Source organism: Tenrec ecaudatus, chromosome 11, assembly GCF_050624435.1.
Source record: "Tenrec ecaudatus isolate mTenEca1 chromosome 11, mTenEca1.hap1, whole genome shotgun sequence".
In the NCBI taxonomy this organism is placed as follows: domain Eukaryota; kingdom Metazoa; phylum Chordata; class Mammalia; order Afrosoricida; family Tenrecidae; genus Tenrec; species Tenrec ecaudatus.
In genome coordinates, this window is record NC_134540.1 from 67,774,654 (window position 1) to 67,801,593 (window position 26,940).

The following is a 26,940-nucleotide window of genomic DNA, read 5'->3' on the forward strand; positions in this document are numbered from 1 at the left end:
CATTATTCAAAAATACCAAAAAGGACAGCCATAAAATGGAAAGCTTCGACATTCTCTTTAAGAGGTAATACCTGAGGAAATGGAATGTGATAATCCCTGTAGAAACCAGTTCCTTTTTTACGGGAGCTTTCTGTATGTTCAACATCTGAAGCAAAGCTGTCGTCTGAACTGTTATCACTAGATGGAGAATTGTGCTGAAAGGGAAAAAATAAATACATTACATGTACAAAAGGAAAAACATTTCATTAGTAACTAGATAAGCGTGTTTCACTCAGAGGTGCCAATTAAGATTGTAATGTTCGAATACACTCTGAAAGGCGAGCTGGAAAATTCTTACTCCATAGGCCATCATCACAGTGTATCTCCCTATCTGCTCCGAGGCTGTATGTCAGCATTCCTTTCACCGTCCCTTTGGCCCAAGGACTTCAAACAGAAATACTGAGAACCTACGCTCTAAAAAATCTAGATTAAAGCTCATTTTAATGGTAGTAAAAACTGGTTCCTTATCAACAGAATAATCCAATAATATCAGTAAAGTATGCACACACAGGCTTCAAATAGTTCACAGCAAATTTCACTGTTTCTTAATTTCATTTTTCCATGAACTTTTGAAGTCTCCTCATTTTAGTTTATCTTTACTTGGCTTTAGAGTTCTTTTTCATAACAACCCTAATGCTAAAAGATAGCAAAATTAAAATAAGAAATATAATCCACAATTGAAGAGAAGTTAAATTAAAATACGACATAATAGAAAAATATCAAAAGCAAGCTTTTTCAAGGATGAGTGTAATTCCCCTCCAAAATATGTCATTGAATCTTCTCCACTTGGTTAGAGTTAATGACCTTCAAAGAGCTCTTGACATCCTTATCAAGTGAAGACACGGGGCCTGCATTTTATCACCCTTGCATTCCCAGCATGCAGGTCTAGAGGAAATTCACTTAAAAATCTGAATGAAATTGAGTTTTGATGCTTAAACAGGGAAAGACTCTGTTTTCTTTTACTTTATTCTTCAATTCTCCTTCGTACAGGAGGGCAAAGTGTTTTCCTTTGCTTTGTTCTTAAAGGTATGGAGGTTTGGTTTGCAGTGTTCATTTTTTGTTCTTGAAGGCATGGAGGTTTTGTAGTGTTCACTTTCAATTTGATAAGTGATATAAGGAAAAAGTTTTATAATTATTCTGTGAAACTTCAACTGCACTTAATTATTGTTGGTTAGGGTTTGAACTAAATATTGCCCCTTTATTAAAGTCAAACTTACTCAGTGATTAACAGAAGACAACTCCAATTCAGAAAAATCTTTTACTTGAAAAACACTATCAGAGCAAGACTTGCTTAAAAAGAATAAATGAAGAGATTGCTGTAGTAAGATTTATCAGAGAAGGACTTGTTTAAGGGAGAAGATTCCTCTAAAAAAAGAAACTAAGACATACAGTATTTGTAGCTCACATACACTATTAACAAGAGTAGGCTTATCACACCATCCTTTCATAAGTCGAAATGTTAAGAAGCATTTACCATGAACTTAAATTGAGAAAGTTGTTGAGTGTTCCAAGATCTCAAAAATAACCTATTGCATCATACCAAATAGCACATAAAATTAAGCTAACACTAATCTGCAGTATTTGCACCGCTCATAGTTATGGCAACTTGCTGCTGAGATGCGTGAGGGAGTGCTGGCAGGCACAGGAAAGGAGCTTGCTGATGCTACTCTTGCGGTTCAATGTGCACTGTCCCTTTAATGGTGCCCTACAAAACAAATGCTAGTTTTCCTTTTTGCCTTTCTTTAGGTAGGCAAAACCCACCCAGTGCCATCTAGTGCATTCTGGCCCATAACCACCCTATGAGACAGTATAGACCCGCCCCTTTGGGTTTCCAAGACTTCAACTCTTTTCATGGAGCAGAAAGTCACATCTTTCTCCAGAAAAAGTGCTAGTAGATTAGAATCACTGACCTTGAGGTTAGCAGTTAAATGTGGAACCCACTACTCCACCAATGTTCCTTTCACTTATACCCAAAACAAAAATGAAGTGGCATAAACCGAATGTTCAAAAAGCCAAGGATAGTATCAAAGAATCTCATAATTACACGAAAAGGCCATTAAAATACTATTTAATTTTCCGACATCCTATCTTTGCCAAGCCAGATTTTCCTCAGACTTGAACCAAAATAACAAAGCAACTGTGTGAATGCAGAAACAGATGCGAAATTCTAGTATTTCTGTTAATCCAGATGCTAAAAACTATACTAAAATATAAAATTATATTAGCAACTCTTTCTTTGTTTAAATGGTGTAATTATTTTTTACTGAAAATATATTACTTAGTGGGCTATGAACTGGATTAATCACAAGGTCAGCAGTTAAAAACAACCAGATGCTCTGTGGGAGAAAGATTAGGCATTTTACTCCCATAAAAAATGTTTCAGAAACCCACAGGTGTAGTTCTACCCAGTCATATAGGGTGGCTATGAGTCAGAACTGATTCAATGGCAGTAAGTCTATGTTAACAAGAGAAAGAAAGAAAAATGGGGGTATTTACCTAAAATTAGCAATTAAATTACACCGAAAATATCTAGATAAAATAGAGAATCCTTACATTTCGCTTAAAATTTAAGTAAAAAAAAAACTGTTTGGAGTAAAATAAAATAAAGGAACCCAAGGATCAGAAAAGGAGCCAATCTACAGCACTGTCTTCATGAATCATGGCTTCTTCTACTTAGTGATCAGAAGAACTAAGACAGTGCTTGATTCCCAAACCCACTGCAATCTAGTGGATTTCAACTCGTAAGTACCCTAGCTAGGGATTCCAAGGCTATACATCTTTCTGGCAGCCTCAAAGTTCTCCTGGGAGCAACTGGTGGGTTTGAACGGCAATTTTGTGGCTACCACTACCAAATGGTCTATTCACCGTTTTAGCAGAAGGCTCCTAAGCGAAAGAGAAAATCATGGAACAAAGCTTTGGCTTCTTTTTTTTTCTTTCCTTTCAATTCTTAAAGAACCAAGACTTGAAGAAAAACCAGTGAGGCTAGAGAAATCCCTGAGACTACAACTTTGAGATATTCATTAAACTTTCATCAAAATTATCACCCGAGATACTTTTTAATCCAATAGCAGATTAAGTAAAAAATCAAAGACTGCCGCCGTGGAGCATTGTGCTCTTCTAAAATTAACTTGTGCGGCCAGATGACCAGCAGTTACACTAAACAGAGATGTGAAAAGCTGGGGGGTGACGTTAATGAGAATGAAAAACCAGAACATAAATAATGAGAATGATAACACAATTTAAATAATGTAACCAATGTCACTAATTACCACATGAGGTAATTATTGAATAGACCCATGCTTTGCTATGAATATTGTTTGTTTGTTTGTAATCATTTTATTGGGGCTCGTAAAACTCTTATCACAATATATACATCCATCCATTGTGTCAAGTACATTTCTATCTATTGTTTGTTTATTGTTTTAAAGTATTCCTTGAGTTTTTGTTCTTACTCATAACAAATTGGTAGATTATTTCCTTCATTATACTCGATTAATGTCAAGTCTAAATTATTAGGCTTACTATAGAACTCTTAACAAGCAGTATCAAATCACCAGATAATGAATAAAGAAGGCAAAAAGACATACTGTTCTGTGTTAGGTTGGGTTGACTAGACAAACAAATCCACAGACATTCATGTAGTATACAAAAGAACTTTCTATCAAGTAATTGTATATGAGGAAACATCCCAGCCCCATCCAAATCAAGTCCATAAGGCTGATATTAGCTCATAAGTCTAATTCTAATCCATAAATCCCTCTTCAGACTCACAAAGCCACATGTAATGATGCAGGACGATCACAGGCTGGTGGGTACAAAGTCTTGTGGATAATTTATAAATTATTATTTGGCCTTAAATCTTAGCCAATTTTTCCTAAGTCTAAAACTCCTGCAGACTCTGTTCATAATATTCACCATTACTGAATATTTTCTCCTCTTTTTAAATCCCATTTTTGTTTTTACATTAATTTTAACCTTTCCTGCTCAATTCTTTTTTTCTTGTTGCACTGTGTATATTATCTGAACTGCGTGATTAGCAACAGCAAAATACTTAATTTTCTCTCTATATGTAGTTAGTACTTTATTATATACTGTTGGCAGTCCTCAGAGATGTTGAATATGGGTTCGAACCGCCACAATAAAGCAAATATCACAATAAACCGAGTCGTACCTGATGGTGCTGTGGGTTAGGCATTGGACTAATAACTACACGGTTGATGGTTCAAATCCACCAGCCACTCAACAGCAGTAGGTTTGGGGTTTTTTTGGTGGTAGTCTATTAAGTGTGCAATAGCATTAATAGTTTGAAATGCTATAAGAATTACCAAAATGTGACAGAGACATGAAGTGAGCATATGCTGTAAGAAAAATGGCATTGACAGACTTGCTCATTGCAGGGTTGATATAAACATTTTAATTTGAAAATATGCAGGATGTATGAAACACTGTAAAGTAGAAGTACAATAAACAAGGTGTGACTATATTTTGTTTGATCACTGTTTTATGTCTATGAATAACCTCCCTAATCTTACCAAATAAAGTCAAAGATGCTTGTGGAAATAGTTTCATGTACGTGTTTCTTCTTCTTTAATCAAGGTATGTAACGTAGCAGAACTCAGTCAATGCTTATGCATTACCCAGTTTGTTCAGGCTAAAGATTTTAAACATGAATCAGGTAATCTTACAAAGAAGAAGTTTAATAAACTTATCCTGAGGGCAAAGAAGCTTGAGGACTAACTATATTACATAACTGTTGAATTGACTTTTACTCATGGCAACTCTCCAAGACAGAGAAGAAGTACCCTATGAGTTTCTAAGACTGGAATTTCTTTTGAAACTTTTTGATTTGAGTGAAAGTTTACAGAGTAAACTGGCTTTCCATTCAATTCATGACACTGCAGGATCCACAATGTAACAGCATTCTTTGTATGGTTTGTTTTTGTAAGTTCATACCTCCTGGTGTTTTTTAACCCTATAGACCTTATAGACCTGTCTGTTGTTTGGCTAAAAGTAGAGTCATGTGGCTGAGATATTTCACACCTCAAGAGTGACCAAGAGCCATCATCTTGTCTTGGGGCAACCCACCAGTCTGTTAGACTAGTACGCTTAGACTTTAAAAAAAAAAAGAAAAAAGATTTTTATGATCCTGTGAATCATTCTAGCAAATTACTGAACCAAAAGGAAGAGTTTGGAATCTTGGAGGCGCACTGGGTACATGTTGAGCTGCAGGGTCAGTAGCTTAAAACCATCAGCAGCAGCACTGAAGGGCACACCTGAGACTTTCTACTCCTGTAAAAAGTTAAGTGTCTTGGAAACTCACAGGGGCAGTGCTAACCTGCCCTATTGGGTCGCTATGAGTTGGCACTGACTTGACGGCAGTGAGTTAGTGAGTAATGGGACAGTGAAAGCTGGCAGGTCGTATGTGAAGTGGTCTAAAGCTGGCATCTCAAGTCTTGGGCAGAGTTGGCAGTCTGGAAGACTGTGATCTTTCATTTGTGAACGCTGACCTAGATCTGGTAGTTAGAATCAGGAAAAAGAATTGCATATGCAGTTATAAAAACAATATAAATTTTATTTTCTCTATAGCGCTGCATTTGGTAATAATGGAAAGCTGAAAATGTGTCTAATGTAAACTGGGAGATCTAAAGGTTTCAGAGCAAAATGTTCTAAGTGCCTTACACATTTTCTTCTTGATGTTTGTGAGAGAGAGAGATATAGTAAAAGAAGGACTGTTTATTTTTATTTAAAGGAGTCAGGATTTAACGGTTTTGACAATTGCCAACCTTTGTAGAAGATAAACAATATGGAATTAAGAAATGGCTCCTTAGCAAAGACCAAATTTAGAGAACTGTTAGGAAAATGTGGTCTAAGGGTTTAGTCCAGAATGTGATTACAAAATCTCTTGTATCTGAGCACTATTAAATGGGGAGAAGGCCCTCTAAGAAGATAGAAAGTATGGCTCACCGATTATCTCAATTGACCAATTGAGACCTCTACAGAGCTTGCTCAAGAAATGTCTGTATGTGGCTGTTATCTGACAAGATCAACCACAATTAAACTTAAAAGAATGTACAACAGAAGCACTGCCAACTTGGGCTGAAAGGAGTAGACTGATTACAAAATGAAAAGAGGCTACTGAGTCCCCCCAAATTTTAAATGGCAGAAAGCAGGCTAAAGAAATGCCTCGTAAAACAGGAGCCCCTGGGTTCAATATTAGAATAACAATCAACATAATCGACCACATAAATAAAACAAAGAACCACATGATTCGAAAGGCACTGGACAAAGTTCAACACTTATTATTCCTGAAAAAAAAAACCACTCAATAAATTGGAATAGAAAAGAATTCCTCAACATAATAAAGGACAAACATACAAAACCAAAGGCCAATATTACTCTCAACCTAGAGAAATTGAAAGCATTCACCTTGTGAACAGGACCAGACAAGGATGCCCTTTATCACCTCTCCTATTCAATATTGTGCTGGAATTCTTAGCCAGAGCTATAAGGCAAGAAAAGGAAATTAAAGGTATCCAAATTAGCAAAGAAGTAATACTCTCTCTACTTGAAGATACGATTTTATACATTAAAAAAATAAATAAAAGACTCAGCAAGAAAATGGTTGGGATAACTGAAAGATTCAGCAAAGTGGCAGGGTAGAAGAACGACACAAAAAAATCACTCAGATTCCTTTACACTAAGAGAGCTCTGAAAAGAAAATCAGGAAAACAATACCACTTATAATATCCATTTAAAAGATGAAATACTTAGCAATAAATCTAACCAGACAAACAAAAGACTAGTACAAAAAAACTACAAAATGCATCTACAAGATACCAAAGGAGACCGACATAAATAGAAGAGTATACCATGCTCATGGACTTAACATTGTGAAAATGTCAACATTACCCAAAGGCCTGTATTTTTGTTTCTTATCTCTTTCATACTCCCTCTCTTTAGTCATTCTAGTTATTTCTAAAAGAAATAATGCAATTAGGCAATAACCTTGTCTTCCCCTGTTCTCCTTCATTTCCAGGATGTCATTTGAAGCAATATTCTTTTATTCTCTGCAAATAACCATATGGTAATAATTTAAGATCATTAATACCAGACTAGTTCCAAAGGACTGAAGATTAAAAGATGTCCCAAATGTCCAACTCTTCCAAGAGCCTATTCTCCATCCACCCTTGATCCTCCCCCTCCTCCTCTTAGTACATTCCCTCACATCCCTGGTTCTGTGATTTGCTGCAACAGTGCACAGAACCTTAAGAAAATGTCTCACATGATCCTGTGTGTTCAGTCCCCGATCTGATGGTCAGGCTGATGCAAGCCAAATGCAAGGTCCAGGGCCAGAAGCCAAAAAGGTCCGAAAGTCACAGCAGGTCTTCTTGCTTCTACCCACACTCAGTAATACAAATGTGGCTTTCTAAGCAATGTGATGGAAGGGAAGTGCGTGGTACCAGCTTATGTACCCCCAACAAAGGAAAACAAAGGATAGTATCTTAAGTCACCGTCTTTATTGTTGTTAGGTGCCATTCTCGTAAGTGTGTCTGTCCTTGGACCCATTGCCTGCTGCAGCTATGGTGTCAATCTAACTCACTGAGGACCTTCCCTCCTTTGTTGCCTCTCAACTTTACCAAACACGATGTCCTCCTCCAGAGTCTGGTTTCTCCTGACAATATGTCCAAAGGATGTAAAATGAAGTTTTGATATCCTTGCCTCTAAGGAGTACTCTGAATATATTTCTTCCAAGACAGACCGGTTTGTCCTTTTAGCAGTCCATGGAACTTTCAATATTCTTCTCCAGCACCACAATTCAAATGCATTCTTGTATCTTCTTCCTTGTTCATGACCTAACTTTCACAAGCATATGAGGTCATTGAAAATGGGTGCACCTTAGTCCTCAAAGTAACAGCCTTGCTTTTCAATACCCCAGGGAGGGCCTGTACAGATTTACCTAAGGCAACACGTCTTTTGAGATTCTATGAAGCAGCTAAGCAGTTGTGGAAAGAATAGGGTGGGTACTATTTTCCTGGTTCCAATTGAAGGTGGCTTCATTCAGGATGTGGCCAACTCTTTTGTATGAACTATCAGTGTGCAGAAGCTAGCTCACTTCTAAAGCTGGATCTGGATCCTGCATCTGGTTCCATGATGACATATTTATACAGTGACTGCTGACTCCAGGAGACACCAGCACACTGCTGACTGTGGATTCAATCAGCTATGTATCCACCAGCCTGTGGTTTTCCTGTGTCATCTTCCTCCTTCTTGTTCAGTAGCTTCTGAAACTATATCTGACCCACAGACTTGAGCTGGACTAGACGCTCTCCCTTCTACAACCATGTGAGCAATTTCTTGATCTAAATTTTTTGCTATAAAACTTACAAACGTCACCAGTTTTGCATCTTGAGAAAACCCAGCCTAACACATTGGGAAAGAGAAAAATCAGTCTAGTGTGTAGCATCCTGACCTTCACTTGGACTTCCTAATCAGAAGCCATAGACACAAAGCATACCCATTGGAGGGAATGAAAAGTCAGTTTGGATGCTGGAAACTGAGTTTCTCTCCCAAATTTTTTTCCTTATCAAGGGAGCCCTTCCTTCTTCTTCTGGGTATACAGTAAATTTCTCTTTTCTACTCAGGTACTATACATATATGGCATGTGGCCAAACTCATTTCCATGTCTTTTCCTAGCAGGCAGAGGAAGATTCTCTCGCACCTGCAGCTCAAGAGGGGAAGAACAGTCTACCAGTTCTGCAAAGCTGCAGAAAATGCTCTCATGGCCAGTGCCCTCAGATGAAGCTGACCTTCTCTAGTGAATAAAATGTTGCAGCTAATGCCCAAGTGGGTTAATTCATGCTTGCTGGCAACCCCAGACCTTGGCACAACAGTTTGGCACAGCAAGCAGCTTAGACACCGTTGATCAGGGGTCTTTACAGTGAAGATCATTATGTGGCTGGACAGGAACCCTGACGGCATAGTGGGTATTGTGGTGTGCTGTCCGCAGTTTGTAGACACCGGCGGTTACACGGCAACAAGGTGAAGCACTCTCCCAGAGCCTTCCACGGCAAGCGCTCACCAACACAATGAATGAATACATACACGAGCGGACATGCTACAGACAAGACTACCAATTCACATCTATGCAGGATAAAGTGCTTTATCCTGAACTTCTCCAAGTATCTTTGCATGTAATATCTCATTAAAAGGTTACTTTAATTTGCATTAAAGGTTACTTGCATTGTTTTTTAAACTTTAAGATAATTCATGAAATCTTAATGTTCAGAAAATATATTAATCACATAAATAACAAGGTCTAATTCATATTTTTAAAAGAATATGCATTTATACTTTGTAACAACCAGTATGTTATATTTCACACAATTTTCCAAAAAAATAAAAAGCAGATTCTAACTAACCTTATGTTTTTCACGTTTTCGTCTTTTGGCTTTCTTCTTCTCTCTTTCTTTCTTGTGTTTTTTTCTTGATTTTCTATAGGCTTTCTCATTTTTCTGCTTTTCATCCTCTTTTGTTTTCTGTTCTTGTGTTTCTTCAAATCCTGCATCATCTATTTCACCATCTTCTAATTCACCATCTTCTCTGTAGAAGACAATAAAAAATTTTAATTTCAAATGTCAATTGTAAAGTAAATCTAAAAGCTGTAAGTTCCAAAGGAAAAATGCTTATGCCAAGAATTTACGTTACATATATTTAAGAATTGTGAAACTTTTTCCATAAAGGGTAAGATGGTAAATATGTTGTATTTGCAGGCTACATAGCCTTTATTGAAAATTGTTTTTCCTTTTTATAACCCTTTAAAAATGTAAGACCCATTCTCAGCACAAAAAGATTGCCTGACTGGTTTAGATTAAAATTACTGACTGTCACTAAATGAAAGAATTAATTACTGCAGCGTTATCCCTATAAAACTACCTTCAAATGGAAGTTTATTAAAATACTTAAGGAAAAACACAGAATTGAGGTCTACGGTTTTTTAACTTAGTGCTCTTAGACAACCATGAATGGCTTTCAACTAAAAACAATCTATGATTAATTCCTACCAGCAGAGTAACTTTTAGTAAATAAACAAATTTCAACAGGTAGGCGAGTAATAAAATTCCAGCTACAGCAGCAAAATGTAAACTTCATTAACATGAATCTATGAAAATATTCACAGTAAAACCATAAATCTAGTTCCATTTTCCAAGTGTTAGTATCTTTATTATTATAGAGGCTGAATTTTGGAACTAAACTTATTTTTATATTGATTTTAACACTTTTAAAGTTATAAGCTAAAATGCGCATTAATACTACTTTATATGAATAAACCAGCTAACCTATATTTGAAGATGAATACAAAAAATAACTTTAGCATTTAATCATGCTTCAATAACACTATAGTTTGAAAATATAATACCCGAGGAGCAAATGCCAGGGGCTTAGGTGGAGAGCAAATGTTTTGAGTATGATGAGAGCAATGAATGTACAAATGTGCTTTACACAATTGTATGGATTGTGATAAGAGCTGTATGAGCCCCTAATAAAATGATTTTAAAAAGGAAAAAGAAAAAAAAATCATGTGACTGGTGGATTGTTGCTACTCAGACAAAAACATGAGTTCAGAGTTCAAGCAAATTTACACTTCAATTTCCCTAATACCTCTTAAGTATATTAAGCATTAAGTAAAGGCAGGAATACAGAAAATAAATTAAAATGAGCTTCCTTGAAAAATTCTCTCTGATCTCATTACTTGGGTTTTTATTTCTTGTTAAAAATTATATTTTGTAAGAGTTGTACAAATTCCAATAAAATAATTTAATTATTAAAATTAATAATAATAATAAATAGAGGTAGTACAAGAAGATAAATACTTTGTAAGATTGCCAGTAAGTGAAAGACATATAAACTATAATGTGTACATTTTAAAAATAATTTTAAAGTACTAGGAATATGCAACTTCTTAAATGCAAAACTGATGTTTTTTCCTGCTAAAAATAACATCTTGAATATGTTTCAAAATAATCTACAGGGAATGGAAGACGTGGTCTCAACATCGAGTTGGTAATTGCTGAAATTGTAGCATGGGCATATGAGAATTCATTCTATTAATCTTTTCACAAGTTTGAAGTTTTAAATTAAAAGAAAGAAAGAAAATTCCATGGTTCCCTTCTGACCTGGGAAGATTCAAGACTCCTTAACACTGCTGAAAAGGTCCTTTTTATAACTGAGTTCTTACTTACTATTTTCAATTCTTTAAACCCCCAAACCTTAAACATTGCCTATAAACCCTGCTCACTGCACCAATTGTACACACCAGTCCAGGGTTTCTGAGATCATTCAAATGTGTGATGGTGAACAAATCCCACTCTACATGCTAGCTGCATCCTGTTGTCTGAGCTTCCTTCCCACCCAGTCCTTTTTGTTCAAACCCATTCACCCAGGGCTAAGTCAGTGGACACTGGACATTTTCTTTTTCTTAAATGCAACATCTACTGGAAATGACTCATAAACCCCTGGAGAAGGGGCTATTTTCACCATCTAGCAGAAAAACGGATACAAACATACAGGGCAAGGTCTGAGAGGCAGCTCTTGTACAGATGTTCATGTTTCCAGGGGAAATGCCTAGTCACCAGAAACCAGATGTTTGCCCTGTCCACCCAGAAGGTCCACTGATCCTACATCTTTCAGGGCTTTTACTGGCAATTTATAGGACTGTATCATACCTCCTGATACTTGGTGAGCTTGGGTTCACAGGTGATCCCTCTTCGTCTTGTCAGCCCCCATTCATTGGCCTCAAATAATATGGTTCTCAAGAACCAGCAACAAAGGCCAAATGATGTTGTGATAAAAATTGTATGTGCCCCCAATAAAATGATTTTTAAAGATTTTAAGAGTTTAAACAAGCACACGTCACCATAAATTGGTTCTGAATTCAATGGCACTTATTATTAGCTTCCATTATAAAATCAAAGAAGCATACATCCATTTCCAAAACCAAACTCACTGCCATCGAATCAATTCTAACTAAGAGTGACCCTACTCTGTCCTACAGAGTAGAACTGACCCTTTGGATTCCCAAGACTAAATCTTTACAGGAGTAGAAAGTCTCATCTGGTTTTGAACTACAACTCACTGCACCACCAGAGCTCCTTATGTGTCCATCTGGACTCTTGAACATTTCCTGTGAGGCAACTTCACATTCTGGCTGTTTTAATGAAACATTCTGAACTTCTATATACTTATAAAATTATGCAGCCCAAAGGAATTGATGCATATATTCATGAAAAGACAAAAAAAAGCAGCTTTGATCATACTAGAAAAAATCCGAACTACAAGTCTCTATGGAGAAGTGGTGGGATAAATTATGATTTATTTACAGAATGAACTTTTAAAAAAACCATTACCCACGGCCATAATATCAATTCTGACTCACAGTGATCTTATGGGACAGAGTAGAAGGCCCTATGAAGTCTCCAAGGGTATATATCTCAATGGAAACATACTGCAACTTGTTTCTCCCTCGGAGCAGTTGGTAGTTCTAATTGAAGGCCTTTCTGTTAGCAGGTGAGTGCTTTACCCACTGAGCAGAGGGATATCTATTTAATGAAATACTGAGGGGAAAATGATAATTAACTACTGCTACACAAAATAGATAAGTCACAGAAAACACACCAGGTTGAATCCTTATACTGCATGATTCCATTTATACGCATGTAAAGAACAGTCAAAACAAGGCTATGACTATAGAAGTCAAAATAGTGATTACCTTTTAAAGCAGTGGTTCTTAATCTTTGGGGGTTGAACGACCCTTTCACAGGGGTCACCCAATTCATTACAGTAGCAAAATTATAGTTATGAAGTAGCAACAAAAATAATATTTATGATTGGTGGTCACCACAACATGAACTGGATTAAAGAGTCGCAGCATCAGAAAGGTTGAGAACCACTGTTTTAAAGTAATGTTACAAACTAAAAAGAAGTGCTAAAGTCTTCGGGGGTGTCAACCTGGTATATTTTGATCTGTGTGGTGGTTATATTATCTATTACATATGTGTAAAAACTCAGAACATTGCCAAGGGTTTGTTTTGTTGTGCTTTTTCTTCCTTATTCTATTTGTCATTTCAGCATTTATAAAGTAGGTTTATATTTATGAATTTATGTTTGGTCACAAGAAATGGAAGGGGAAGCACAAATAAAGAATAATCCATACTCTTAAAAATAGCTTCCAAATTTTTTCAACAATCAGCTTTGGGCACATACAGGATCCCTGATGTGGTTACCTGTTGGGGTGCTAACCACAAGGTCAACAGTTAGAAACCACCAGCTACTCCGAGGGAGTAGCTTTTTACTCCCATAAACAGTTCCACCTCTGAAATCCACAGGGCCAGGACTGCTCTGTGCCGTAGGGTTGTTACGAGTCAGCATCAACTTGCTAGCAGTGAGTGAGCTGGGCACATATGAAAAGCATGTTGTGTGGCATAATAGAAAGAAATCGTGATTTAATAATAAAGAAAACTGAATTCTAATTTCAGCTGTCAACCAGAATAAAATAAAACATTCTTGATTGAGCACCTACTCATTTATCAGATATTAACTTAGCTTTGTGGTCTTAATGCAAAAACCAAACTTGCCATCAAGTTGATTCCAACTCCTAGCACGCTTATTATCTAGGGTTCCCAAGGCTCTAAACCTTTAGAAGAGCAGATAGCCTCAACTTTCTTCTAAGAAGTGACATAAGAAAAATAAAACTAGAAGCGGTAATATAAATAATTGACTGTCTTTCTCTAGGTTTTTAATTAGCTAAACACTATTATTAAAACTTACTTGGTAAATCTGAGATATCTTTTTTCAATTTGACAAGGCAAAAAGAAAATTTTAGATTAACTGTATGGGAAATTTGTTATTAATTAAAAACAACAAAATAATTATGTACTTTTCAGGATACGAAGTTTATTAATGTTCCTATAGTACCGACTGATTTTTTTTTAATACTTTATTTCTTCGGAAAATTCAAAGAAACAAAAAACAGATTTGTGGTTGCTAAGTAGATTAGAGGGAAGAATGGGGAGTTACTACCGAAGGGTAGTGTGTTTCTTTTGGGGGTGATGAAAAATTCTGAATTATGATAGAACTGATCTGGTTATCAGACTGTATGTATTTTTAATTTGTATTGTTCTGTTTGGTTTTTGTTTGTTTATATTAGGGAGTAATCTCAGGGGTATCGTGTCATTGGAGATCACACTCTGGAAGTGTTATATGTTGTTCTGTTTGTAGATATATGAAACCCAGGATTGATGAACCTATAGAGGCAACAAGTAGAATAAAGGTTTCAAGGGGTAAAGGGTACAGTCGTGGAGGGGGAGTGATGAGGAGACGATGTCAAGGATCCCATGTAGAAAAAGAATGTTTGGAAACTGATTGCGGTGGCAACTGAATAATTAACGTATACTGTAGGATAGAAGTAGGTTAAATACAAATACTAAATTATCTTAGAAACTTGAGCATCATGGAATTTGGTACCCACAAGAGGTCCTGGGGCCAATCCCCTCCAGATACCAAAGGATAATGGTATTCTGTTTATATTACAAAACTTTATTTTGTAGCTGAAAGAAAACAAATTAACATTGATACTCAGTCTGGCTAAATACCAAGGCCTTCAAACAGAACTCATACAAAAACATCATAGCACATACAGCAGTGAACATGTAATCCGCCGACTTCCCAGCATGTTTATACGAAAATGCTGGATATATGAGGTTAGCAGAACCCCTACTGACCCACCTTAGACTTTATTAAAAATACCTATGCTTACAGCTAATAGCAATGTATACAATAAGAAAATGTTCTAAAACTGATTGTAGTGATGGTTTTTAATATAACTGAACTACTGAATTACATGGCATGTGAAGGATGTGGCAATAAAACTGTTGAAAAAAACACAAGAAAAAAGCCTATGCTTTGGGGATATAAATAAAAACTTACTAATACCTAGAAACCCTACCAATTTTGAGAATTAAACATTGTTTGTTCTCTATCCATTCCTTCCACTTTCAGAGTTGTTTCTTATACATGCAGATAAACTTGGCTTTCCCCCCTCAGTCTCTGGTGAAGTTTTTTCATTCTTTGATGACTATTTGTAGAACAAGATACATATTAAGAAAATAAATCTCAAAGCTGTAAAGACTAAGATGAAACAAAGACTGAGATTAGTTTGCACAAAGGTATACCAAAAACTAAAAACCAAACTTACTGCCATCAAGTCATTTCCAGCTAATAGTGACTCTTTATGGACAGAAAAGAACTGCTTCATAAGGTTTCTGAGACTGTAAATCTTTAGTGAGCAGACAGCCTGACCTCTCTCCTTTGGTATGGCTGATGAGTCTGAACTACCAACCTCGCTGTTAGCTGCCCAACACTTAACACCTACTAACCCGCCAGGGTTCCTTAGAGGGATACCAGAAATTCCTAATTTTCAGATGTGAGCTGTAATTTTAGCACTAATTTTCCAGGTATCCAAAGGAAAAAAAGGAAACAAAAACTAAGTATGAAATCATGCTTCCATGACAAAAATAGCTCAGTTACTTAAATTTTCTTTTTCTTGGAATGAGACCAGTGAGAAATTCTTCTGAGTCCTAATAAGTTACTATAGTCTAAATACACAACCATCTGATGGTTTGACTTACCCAAAGGATGAAATCAGAAACACCTAGAGCAGCAACTCTCAAAAACTGTATGTATAGTTTTTTATCCCCACAGCAAACAAACAAAAACCATCCTTTATTTATTTATTTATTTTAGGCATCCTTTATTTAACTTATATATCTCCTACCTTCATTTTAAGTACGAACACCATGGTGAATAACAAGAAAGATCTTAGTTTCTTCTCTCTTTCAATATTAATTTAGTGGTGGGTGATATAATCAATGAAAGAATCCCACAAACACAGAATAACCATACCTAGAATATATAGAAGGTAAGTACTGCTATGAGATTCCCCATAGAAGAACATCATCTGCTACAGCAGAGGCTAGAAAACTTCCCATTTGGAAATCAGATTGAAGGGGACGAGGAGTTAGTCTGAGAGAGAAAAGGTTTGCAGGGCCCCTGGTAGACAGAGGCAGTAGAATGTATACACTGCTTGCGACAGAAGAAAACATGACCAATTATGGCCAGAGGGACAAGACCAATGTCACAGGATCATAAAGGGGGGGGGAGCATGTTCAAAATGATGCTTAAGTGATAAGTAGTACTGGATCATGCAGGGATTAGACGAGTATGTTTGGACTTCATCCTAAGGAAATGAGAATGCACGGAAGTGTTCCAGGAAAAGAGATGATGTGATTAAATTTGCATTCTGAAACATAACTGGGAGTGAAAATCTAGATGGGAAACTAAAAGATTCAGGGAAAGCAGCGAGGAAGCCATGACAGGAGAATGAAACACATATGCAAATGTATTTACTAGGGACTCCCCACTCAAATATACAATGCTTTTTTCCACAAGATCTCCAGAAATGCCTGTTAGATGAATTTACAATACACTAGGATATCATCGGTGACACAGTAAGATATTCAAAGGACATGTGATGATGGGTAAGTGTCCAATATTCCAGTCCAGATTAACTATCATCACGAAGCAGTGGTACTCCAGGATTTGGGGGTATAGATTTTTTTTTTTAAGAACTTTCAAAGTTAGTCTCTGGCCTAAGTATTCTAGTAAAATATGTTTCCTTGATTCTGTGCTGGCCTGCTTTAAGTCATTTCTGGTATTCTTGAATGTGGCATGATTAGAGACTGTCTGATCACTTAAAAACAAACTTCTCACAGCCCTCGAGTTGATTCCAACTCACAGTGACCCTAGAGGGCAGGGTAGACTGCTCTTGGGTTCCCAAGACTGTAACTCTTTATGGGAGTAGAAAGCCTCACCTTCCTCACAAGGAGCAGCTGATAGTTTCAAACTGCGGACTCTGTATTTAAGCAGCCCAACACATAACCACTATGCCCTCAGCCCCCAATTTATGAACATTAAGCAATTATTATACCTGACCAGTAGAACAAGGACACACATAAAAAAGACATGTCATATGGATTCACTGCTACTATCTGGCATTCATTTTTCAAGGAATTTTAAGTATCATTTAGAATTAAAATTCAAATTAAAAATTTGAAGTGCATATTTATTATTGCAATTGATGGTTGTAAATGCTATTAATCTTTTGTATCAAAAATTTAAGAATTTTCAATAGCCAAATATAACAATAAGACAAAACTAAACCCACTGTTATCGAGTAGATTCCAACCCCTAGTGACACTACAGGACAGAGTAGCACTGCCCGATGGGGTTTCTAAGGCTGTGGTTTCTACAGAGCAGATTGCCACATCTTTTCCCCACAAAGCAGTTGATGGGTTTAAACCGCTGTCTTTTCTGTTAGCTGTCAGTACTTTAACCACTACTACCTACCAGGACTCCTTACAAATATAGCAATAATATATAAAGAGAAAGGTTAGCTAATGACTTGGGAAGACTACTACCTCTTTTTTACGCTGACAAATAATTCTAAAATTTAGATGAAAACTCTCAAGCAGAATCATAGAGATTATATGTAATAATTTTAACTTTACTCAATTGTGTGCATACTAGTATTCATAAAATTAAACAAAATAACTTCTAAGGACCATGATTCATTTTTATTTATATAATTTCATGAATCCTTTTAAATATACATTTGATAATACTTCACATCTTTTATTGATAAGTTAAAAAAATGTTAACTATTGGCATCTAGAAAAAGGAGCTCCAAAGTTATACACAATCTATCAATTATCTTTGTTCCAAAATATTAAGAGAATATAAAAAATAAAATGTAAAAGGAAAAAGTTTTCTTTAACTGCGGTACTCTAAAATGTGTACTTCAGTTAATTTCAAATGAAAATTAGAATCCCTGGGTGGTACAATGGATAACATGCTCGGCTGCTAACTAACAGGTTGGTAATTCAAGTCCACTCAGAAGCACCTTGGAAGAAAAGCCTGGTGATCAACTTCTGAAAAAGTAGCCATTGAGAGTCCTAATGAGCACTGGTCTACTCTGACACCCGTGGGCTCTCCATAAGCCAAAATAACTCCATGGCCACAGGAGAAGATGAAGGGGGATTAGGAGAGCGTGCAGCATATCCTGACCCACCAGGCCTTGAGGACGATGACCCCAATTACAGCAGCCAGTCCAGAGAGAGGACCAAATGGCCAGCACCACTATGAGATGTGACGCCCCTCACTGACCCATGGCCCTGTGGGGGACAGCACCGGTGACAGTGTGGGAATTGCGCCCGATTTGATCCCGCCACACCAAGGCAAAGCACTGGGGGAGTACAGCGGAACAGCAAGGGTATGGAGCCGCAAGGTCCCCAGGGAATGCTGAAGGTGGACTTTGGGGCCAGGGCATGGTGCCAACAGACTGGACTGGAAAACACTCCTAAAGGCCAACAAACGATCCTTGAACTAACTAACTACAAGCTTTTCTTTCTTCTTGTGTTTTGTTTTGTTCTTTGTCAGTGGTTTGTTGTTGTTTTGTTATATATTGTTGCTTGGTTTTGCTCTGTCTTGTTTTTGTGCATGTTTTTATCTCCGCAGGTCTGTCTAAATAAGATAGGTTGGATGAACAATCTGGAGGTGAAAACAATGGGACCGACAGTTTGGGAGGACAAGGGATAGGGGACGTGTGGGGAAAGGTAGTGGTGTTAACAAACTCAGGGACAAGGGAACAACCAGTGATCCAAATTGGTGGTGAGGTAGGTGTGGGAGGCCTGGTAGGGCATGATCAAGGGTAATGTAACCAAGAGGAATTGCTGAAACCCAGGTGGGGACTGAGAATGATAGAGGGACAGAAGGAAAGTCAAGGGAAATAGAGGAAAAAGCTGGTAGGCAAAGGGCATTTGTAGAGGTCTAGATAAAGGCATGTACATATGCAAATATATTTATATATGAGGATGGGGAAATTGATCTATGTGCATATATTTATAGGTTTAGTATTGAGGTAGCAGAAGGACATTGGGCCTCCACTCAAGTACTCCCTCAATGCAAGAATGCTTTCTTCTATTAAATTGGCATTCTATGATGCTCACCTTCCTGACACAACTGCTGAAGACAAAGTGGGTGAATAAGCAAATGTGGTGAAGAAAGCTGATGGAGCCCGGCTATGAAAAGATATAGCATCTGAGGTCTTAAAAAGCTTGAGGGTAAACAAGCGGTCATCTAGCTCAGAAGCAACAAAGCACACATGGAAGAAGCACACCAGCCTATGCGATCAAGTGGTGCCAAATGGATCAGTTATCAGGCATCAAAGAACAAATAATCCTATCATTGGGAGCACACCTCCATGATACGATCGCTGAAGACAAATGCGTGCATAAGCAAATGTGGTGAAGAAAGCTGATGGTGGCCGGCTATCAAAAGGTATAGCATCTGGAGTCTTAAAGGCATGAAGGTAAACAAGTGGCCATCTAGCTCAGAAACAACAAAGCCCACATGGAAGAAGCACACCACCCTGTGCGATCAGGAGGTGTCGAAGGGATCAGCTATCAGGCATCATCAGAACAAAAAAAATCTTACCATAGTGAATAAAGGGGAGAGTTCAGAGTGGAGACCCAAAGCCCATTTGTCGGCCACTGGAGATCCCTTTGCAGAGGGGTCTCGGGGAGGAGACGAGCCAGACAGGGTGCGATGTAGCAACAATGAAAAATACAACTATACTCTAGTTCCTAAATGCTTCTTCCCCACTCCCCCCACCCCCGCCACCACTATCATGTATCATGATCCGAATTCTACCTCGCAAGTCTGGCTACACCAGAGGATGTACACTGGTGCAGACAGGAACTGGAAGCACATGGAATCCTGGGCGGATGGTCCCTTCAGAACCAGTGGTGTGAGTGGCGATACTGGGAGGGTAGAGGGAGAAAGGGTTGGAAAGGGGGAACCAATTACATGGATCTACTCTACATGTGACCTCCTCCCTGGGAGACAGACAACAGAAAAGTGGGTGAAGGGAGACGTCGGACAGGGCAAGATGTGACAAAACAATAATTTATAAATTATCAAGGGATCATGAGGGAGGGGGAATGGGGAGGAAGGGGAAAAATTGAGGACCTCATGCCAGGGGTTTAAGTGGAGAGCAAATGTTTTGAGAATGATGAGAGCAATGAATGTACAGCTGTGCTTTACACAATTGATGTATGTATGGATTATGATAAGAGTTGTATGAGTCCTAATAAAACGATTTAAATTTTTTTAAATTAACTCCATGGTAACTGGTACTGATTATAATGTGCATTGTAGTGATCACCAAACAAACAAACAAAAAAAATCTTAGCCATCAACCAGATTCCATCACACAGTGACTCTGTAAGACAAGGTAGAGCTGCCTCTTTTTAGAGTTCCAAGACTTTAAATCTTGATGGGCATCAACAGCCTCATGTCCTGCTGAGTGGCTGGTGGGTTTGAACCACTGACCTTGTGGCTAGCAGCTCAGTGTGTAGACTACTCTCTCAACACTAGGGCTTCCATAATAATCATAGGAAAGTTTTAATAGAAAATTATAATTTGGGAGGTAGTATTTTCAGATCTATTCACATGTCAAGAAACTTACTCTATGATAACGTTATTGGCTTCAGGCTCAGTATGGGTCAAATAGGGTTTTCATCTTGGCTGAAAGCCATTTGGGGGGGGGGGATGAATAAATAAATAAATAAATAAGAATACTTATAGCAATATATGTACAGCTGGAATATTAGGTATTTATTATTTGCTTCCATTTTTATTTGCTAACATAAAATGTAATTTTAAACAGAATCTAATGTACTATGAGTACACATTAGCCTAAAATCTTTCTTATAGACCTAAAAGCAGTCGCTATATAGAATTGAACCCACCACAAATACGTGATTTACCAACATTTTACTGTCAACTTCCAATAGTCACCAAAAATCCAAGCAAAGGAGCTGTCTATTCTTTTTTTCTATTCATTTTTAATTAATTTCTTTAACAGATGAAATACGCACAAGAAAAATCCATTTTCTTGAGTCAGATTAGCTAGCTACATTAGCTAGATTTAACTGATTTCATATTCTCTTAAAATATGACATCAAGTCAGACAGGGCAAGATATGACAAAATAATAATTTATAAATTATCAAGGGTTCGTGAGGGAGGGAAGACAGGGATGGAGGAGAAAAAATGAGGAGCTGATACCAAGGGCTCAAGTTGAAAGCAAATGCTTTGAGAATGATGAGGGCAATGAATGTACAGATGTGCTTTACACAATTGATGTACATATGGATTGTGGTAAGAGTTGTATGAGCCCCTAATAAAATGATTTTAAAACTATGATGCCAAAGTAACAAGTGTGTCAATGTCCCAATTCAGCATCTGATACCCGATTAGCTATCATTATAAGTTACTTTGAATCTGTTTCCTAAAATGTAAAATGACAATATTAATACCCCTGTTTATCAGTGTTTCCCAAAATGGGCAACATCACCTCTTAGGGGGCATTGTAACCACCCAGGGAGGCCACAAAAGCAAATACCCAAACTTTATGCTGGGTTGTGAGATGTAGGACAAAAGTTATTAATTGCCCCGGGGTGCTCAGTGATTTTATTTTTCTGAAAAGGGGGCACTTTCATCTGAGAGAAGTGTCAACTATGTCCACACCAAAACAGCACACCAGTCTGTGTCATCCGAGGATTGTAAATGATAAAATCCTGAGGAGGGAACTGTTTATTATATAAGGCCTGAGGAGGGAACTGTACTAGAGCTTAAATTATGAGCACCCAGGTTGTTGAAGGCTGTGGATGGTAGTGAAAGCCCAAAATACATTTGCAGCGTTCCAGTGAAGAATCCTGTCTGACTACTGAGAAGCCTTCCTGTCAAGCAGAGTGCGATGGAGAGTGGATTAGTGCAGATGTGGTTGCCTTATCATTTGCTTTCTTTTTTGATCCATTTTTAATTTGTCTGGTTATTATTAAACTTTCTGCTTTCTTTTGGATTGAGGTTCTTCTGTGTTTTATTTTGTTGTTACAGGGTTTTTTGTATGATGTTCATTTATATGAAAAGGTAAAGCTATATAGACAGTAAATGGATTAATAGTTTTTAGCATTATGACAGGAGAGATTGGGGAGAAACAGGTAGCAAATAACAATGAGTACAGGAATGAAGAGAATGTTCTAAAATTGATTGTGGTAATGGCTACACAACTCTTTTCAATATATTTAAAACTATTGTACTGTGTGGTATGTGAATTATATGTCAATAAAACTATTAAAATTATAAACAAACACCCAAAATATTTTGATAATTTTTATAAGCTGTATTAACTCTACTAATTAAATATTAAACTTTCCTATATAGCTACAAAACAAATTTGAAATTACAAAAGTAATTCTGTTTTAGGATAGAAAAAAATGTATAAAAAGTCTTTTAAAAGAAAATTTCTATAGCCCTTTTGCTTATAATTCTCTATTGATTATATAAAATTATAATCCAAATTAAAAAGAAAATAAGGAGAAAAAAAGGGGCAGTTGACCAAATAAGTTTGGGAACCTATGGCCAATATGAACCAAATGAAGTAACAGCTAATTATAAATTGTGATATCTATATAAAATATTGAGTATTAAGGAGTTCTAAATCTAGGTTTTAAATTTCTATACCAACTTTACAAACTGATTATGATTGATTTTGTATGGTATTGTTATAATTTTAATAATAATTAACTTTAAAATTATTTGGGACTTGCTTTGGTCATGTATTTGCCATTCAAGAATCTGGGTAAAAAAAAAAGAATGTGGGTAATATTTAGAAAAAATGTAATGCATTGAAACAGTTCATGTGATGTTTGTATGAAGCTATAAACTAAAAACAAAGCAAAGCAATATATATTACAAATATATATACATAAACTAGAGAAAGTTCCTTGCTGAGATTAACAATTATATGCTGAAATTGCTCTTACCGAGGGCATCAACTGACTACTGGCTGAACTGGTATACGGCATTAGCATCCAGCAACATCTTCCAGAACTCAGTTACTCCAAAAAAGACACTGAGCATAAAAGTGCCTTCACAAAACTGAACCATAGAACCAGAAGATCAACTAGAACCAACTTTGGGAACCCAACACACAGGGTCAAGTAGAGGATGAATGCAACAGAGTTTAAGATCTTAACATGCAATGCAAAGAAGTCATCCAGCATAAAGTGGGCCTCAAAGAAAACAAAAAGGTGGAGACAAATGTGGGCAAATGTAAACATGGGGGAGAGGATATCCCATAACACAGGTAGATACAAATATCTGTTGACAGGTGTATTATGGAGAAACTTACCAATTTCTTAGTATTTGTTCCCTCATTTGTTAAAATAAAAAAGGACTAACAATAAGAATTACTTGCTGGATTGTTGTGAGGATTAAACAAAACGCAGGGGAAATCTTCCAAGGCCCCAGAATAAAGAAGTGTAAACTCAAATAATCTTACTCCAGAGCCTTTGTTTTTATCTGAGAAATAACATCCCCACCACGAGAATGCAAACCTGTTCATTTGTAACAAGAACAGGGAAGGTATTCTCTGCGAAAACACTATGTAGAAAGTCAAACCATGAAAAAATGTTTAATGAACAAGAGCACAGGATCAGAACAAAGAGAGTGGTTATAAATCATTAGAAATTCACAGGAAAGATTCTGCGGGATATCCCATCTCTGTGATACACCTGTTAAGAAGCAAATACTGGAGCAATGCTGCCTTACAGAGGTTCTCTTCTCCTTGGCTTCACTATACAGCAAGGGGTCACCAACACTGAGCCTACAGTGGCCAGGCATGCCATCTAATTGAAGCAGAGTCAGTCCCCAAGGTTTGAGGGATGGAGACTGTAGCACGTGGAGAACACAAGTCAAGTCTAACTGGATCCAAATTTGCGCAAACAATCTGTCAGGAACATAAAGGTGGGCAGAACTTTAGGCCCGAAGGCCACCAGTTTACAAACTGCAGCATTTTCTCACTTATATTTCAAAATGTGCTAATTTAGTGTGTCTCCTGTGGCCTAATTTCACTCCTTTCGTTCGCCTAGTCTGTGATTACTTTTTATGAACCTTGGCTTTCATAAAACAGTTGTCCTCTTCGTATACTTTTGCATAGACAGACAGCCAAGTAATCTAATTCATTGCAACTAACATTTCTGCTGAAACTGCAGTGTTGGCTCCAGTTCTATTAACTCTAAGAAATATCTCATGAGTTGCTTCCTCATTTCCAGTGTCTCTGATCAGGCCCTCATCTTCTGAACTGCAGGCTTTTATAGCAGCAGGGAAAGCCCTGGCAGTGCAATGTCAAAGCACTCAGCTACTAATAGACAGGCCTGCAATTCAAACCCACCAGCTGCTCTACCAGACTTTACAGTCTGCTCCCACCAAGACGGCAGCTCAGGAAATCCCACGGGGCAGTTCTACACTGTCCTGTGGTAACCAAGGAGTTGGAACAGACTTGACAGCAGTGGGTTTGGGTTTGGGTTTACCACAACTCTTGCTCAGGACGGCTCTTGCTATAACCTTCCAGTGGTTCTCATCTCACTCAGAGTAAAAGCCACGGTTCTAACTTCAGGACTTTACTTCAAGTGTCAGTTTTTCAGAAAGTACTTCCCTGAGTACTCCATATAAAACAAAAATACTCTCCCTGTACCCACAGGACCCTCATCTCTCATTCTGTTGTATCACCAGCATTAGGGCAAGAGCTTTCCCCATTCCTGCTGTTTCTTCGAAAATACTTTGTTGTGGTTGGGTACCATCTAGTTTCAATGTATAGTGACTCTATGTACAAGAGAATGAAGCACTGCCCAGTCCTGTGCCAACCTCGTAATCATTGCTGCTGTTTGAACCCATTGTTGCAGCAACTGCGTCAATTCACTGAGGGGCTTCTTCCTTTACACTGACCCTATACTTTACCAAGCATGACGCCCTTCTCTAGAGACTTCACCCCCTCCCGCCCCAATAACAAGTCCTAAATATGTGAGACAAAATCTTGCCATCCTTGCTTCTAAGGACATTTCTGGCTGGATTTCTTCCAAAACAGATGTGTTCATTCTTCTGGCAGTCACTGGTATGTTAATTATTATTCTTTACCAACCCCATAATTCAAAGGCATCAACTCGTCCTTAGTCCAGTTTTTGTAGGCACGTGGCTTGGGCTGGGTGCACCTTAGTCCTCAAACTGACATATTTGCTCTTTATCATTTTAAAGAGGTCTTTTGCAGCAGACTTGTCCAATGAATTCTATCATTTGCTTTCTTGACTTCTGCTTCCATGAGTGCCAATTATGGATCCAAGTAAAATGAAAGCCTCCCAAACCAAACGCAATGCTATCATGGTGATTTCAACTCACAGAAGTCCTACAGGACCATGTAGAACTGCCCGTTGTGGGTTTCCAAAACTGTACATCTTCATGGAAGGAGAAGCATCATCTTTCTCCCAAGGAGCTGTTGGTGAGTTCTAATTAATGTTACTGTTGCTGACCTTGAAATTAACAGTCCACCTTGAGTATAACTTACTAAGTAAGCCACCTGGCCTCCCGAAATGAAATCCTAGACAGCTTTAATCTTTTTCCTGTTTACTGTGATATTGCTCACTGGTTCAGTTTTAAGGATTTATTTTTGTTAGGTGCTTAATATTTAATGAAAATGATCAAAAAGCTCCCCTAATTTACTTCTTTCTACTCACCCTCCTTTTCATAGTCCATTTCCTCCTAGACCCCAGGTAACTTACAGTAAATGCATCTGATCATTCTCCTACACAGACACCTTTGATGGGCTTCCTAGATCCTACAGTGTTTCTACCCCGGCTCCCCCAAGTATGCACAACTTCCCACATCTTAACACTTCATCATCCCTATGCCTACCAGTAGGTGTCATTTCATTCCCAAGCAGAGTCATGCTGGGCCACTGTTACTAGTCCTTGAGCCCTAGCTATTCTGTGAGGACTGCCTAAAGCCACAGCCACACAGTCCCTACCTCTACTAGAGTGCTTGTGCTCTATGTATTTAGCAATCCATTTCTCCCACTAGATTGTAAAATAGTGGAGAACATGTCCATTGATGTTCTCTTTAAATGTGTTTCTCCAAAACTGAACACTGTACTTATACAGAGAAACCTTAATTTCTACGAGGAGTTGGGAAAAGTAAATGTCTTCCTAAGAGTCAAAGTGCTTTCCACATCAAATTTGAACCTGATGTAGAACTTGAGTTTTTACATTTGCTAAAGAAAAACTCACTTTGATAGTTTCAACATTAAAAGTTATTTGCGTTTTTATATTTAAAATATCTATTTGTTAAAGTGAGAAGGGAGATTGAAGAAAATCTAGTACAATTAACTTATATTAAAAATATTCAAGTTGGAGAAAGGACCAGGGTCAGAACTCAAGCCTTATGTAGAATACAAGGCTCTATCAAAAATATACTCAATTCCAAACTACTCAAGAACTAAAGATTAGATTTCCATTATTTCCTTGTATAAACTTAACAAAGGAGGCACATAATATCCTAAGTGTTTGCATAACCAGTTGTCATATGGTTAATTCCAACAATGTGGGTCAGAATAGGTAGAACTGAACATAATTGTATTTCCAGTGGCTGATTTGTTATGTTGTCAGTTCTTTCCTTTGTGGTCTGAGTGGACTTGAACCTTTTGGTTCGGCACAGAAAGTTAACTGGCTGTATCACCCCTAGGCTCCAACCTAAGTTGCATACTTAGGTTCTTATCTAGGCTATATTGGTGGGATCTCTGACAAATCAATGGCTCTTGTAGTACTATCTTGATTATCTCCTCCATGGGATGCATGTGAGGACAAAATGAAAACAGTATCACAATCAAAAACATAAT

At 37.5% G+C, this 26,940-nt stretch overlaps 1 protein-coding gene across 1 annotated transcript in view; it reads right to left on the reverse strand.

Annotated features, from left to right (window-relative positions):
* ZC3H6 (zinc finger CCCH-type containing 6) overlaps positions 1–26,940 on the reverse strand; it is a 75,321-nt gene that overhangs the window by 43,321 nt on the left and 5,060 nt on the right. The window contains exons 2-3 of the mRNA XM_075563133.1: positions 9,459–9,639; positions 72–194 (exon numbers count right to left, since the gene is read on the reverse strand). Coding sequence (XP_075419248.1) covers positions 72–194; positions 9,459–9,639 — 304 coding nt within the window. The remainder of the gene's footprint in view (positions 1–71; positions 195–9,458; positions 9,640–26,940) is intronic.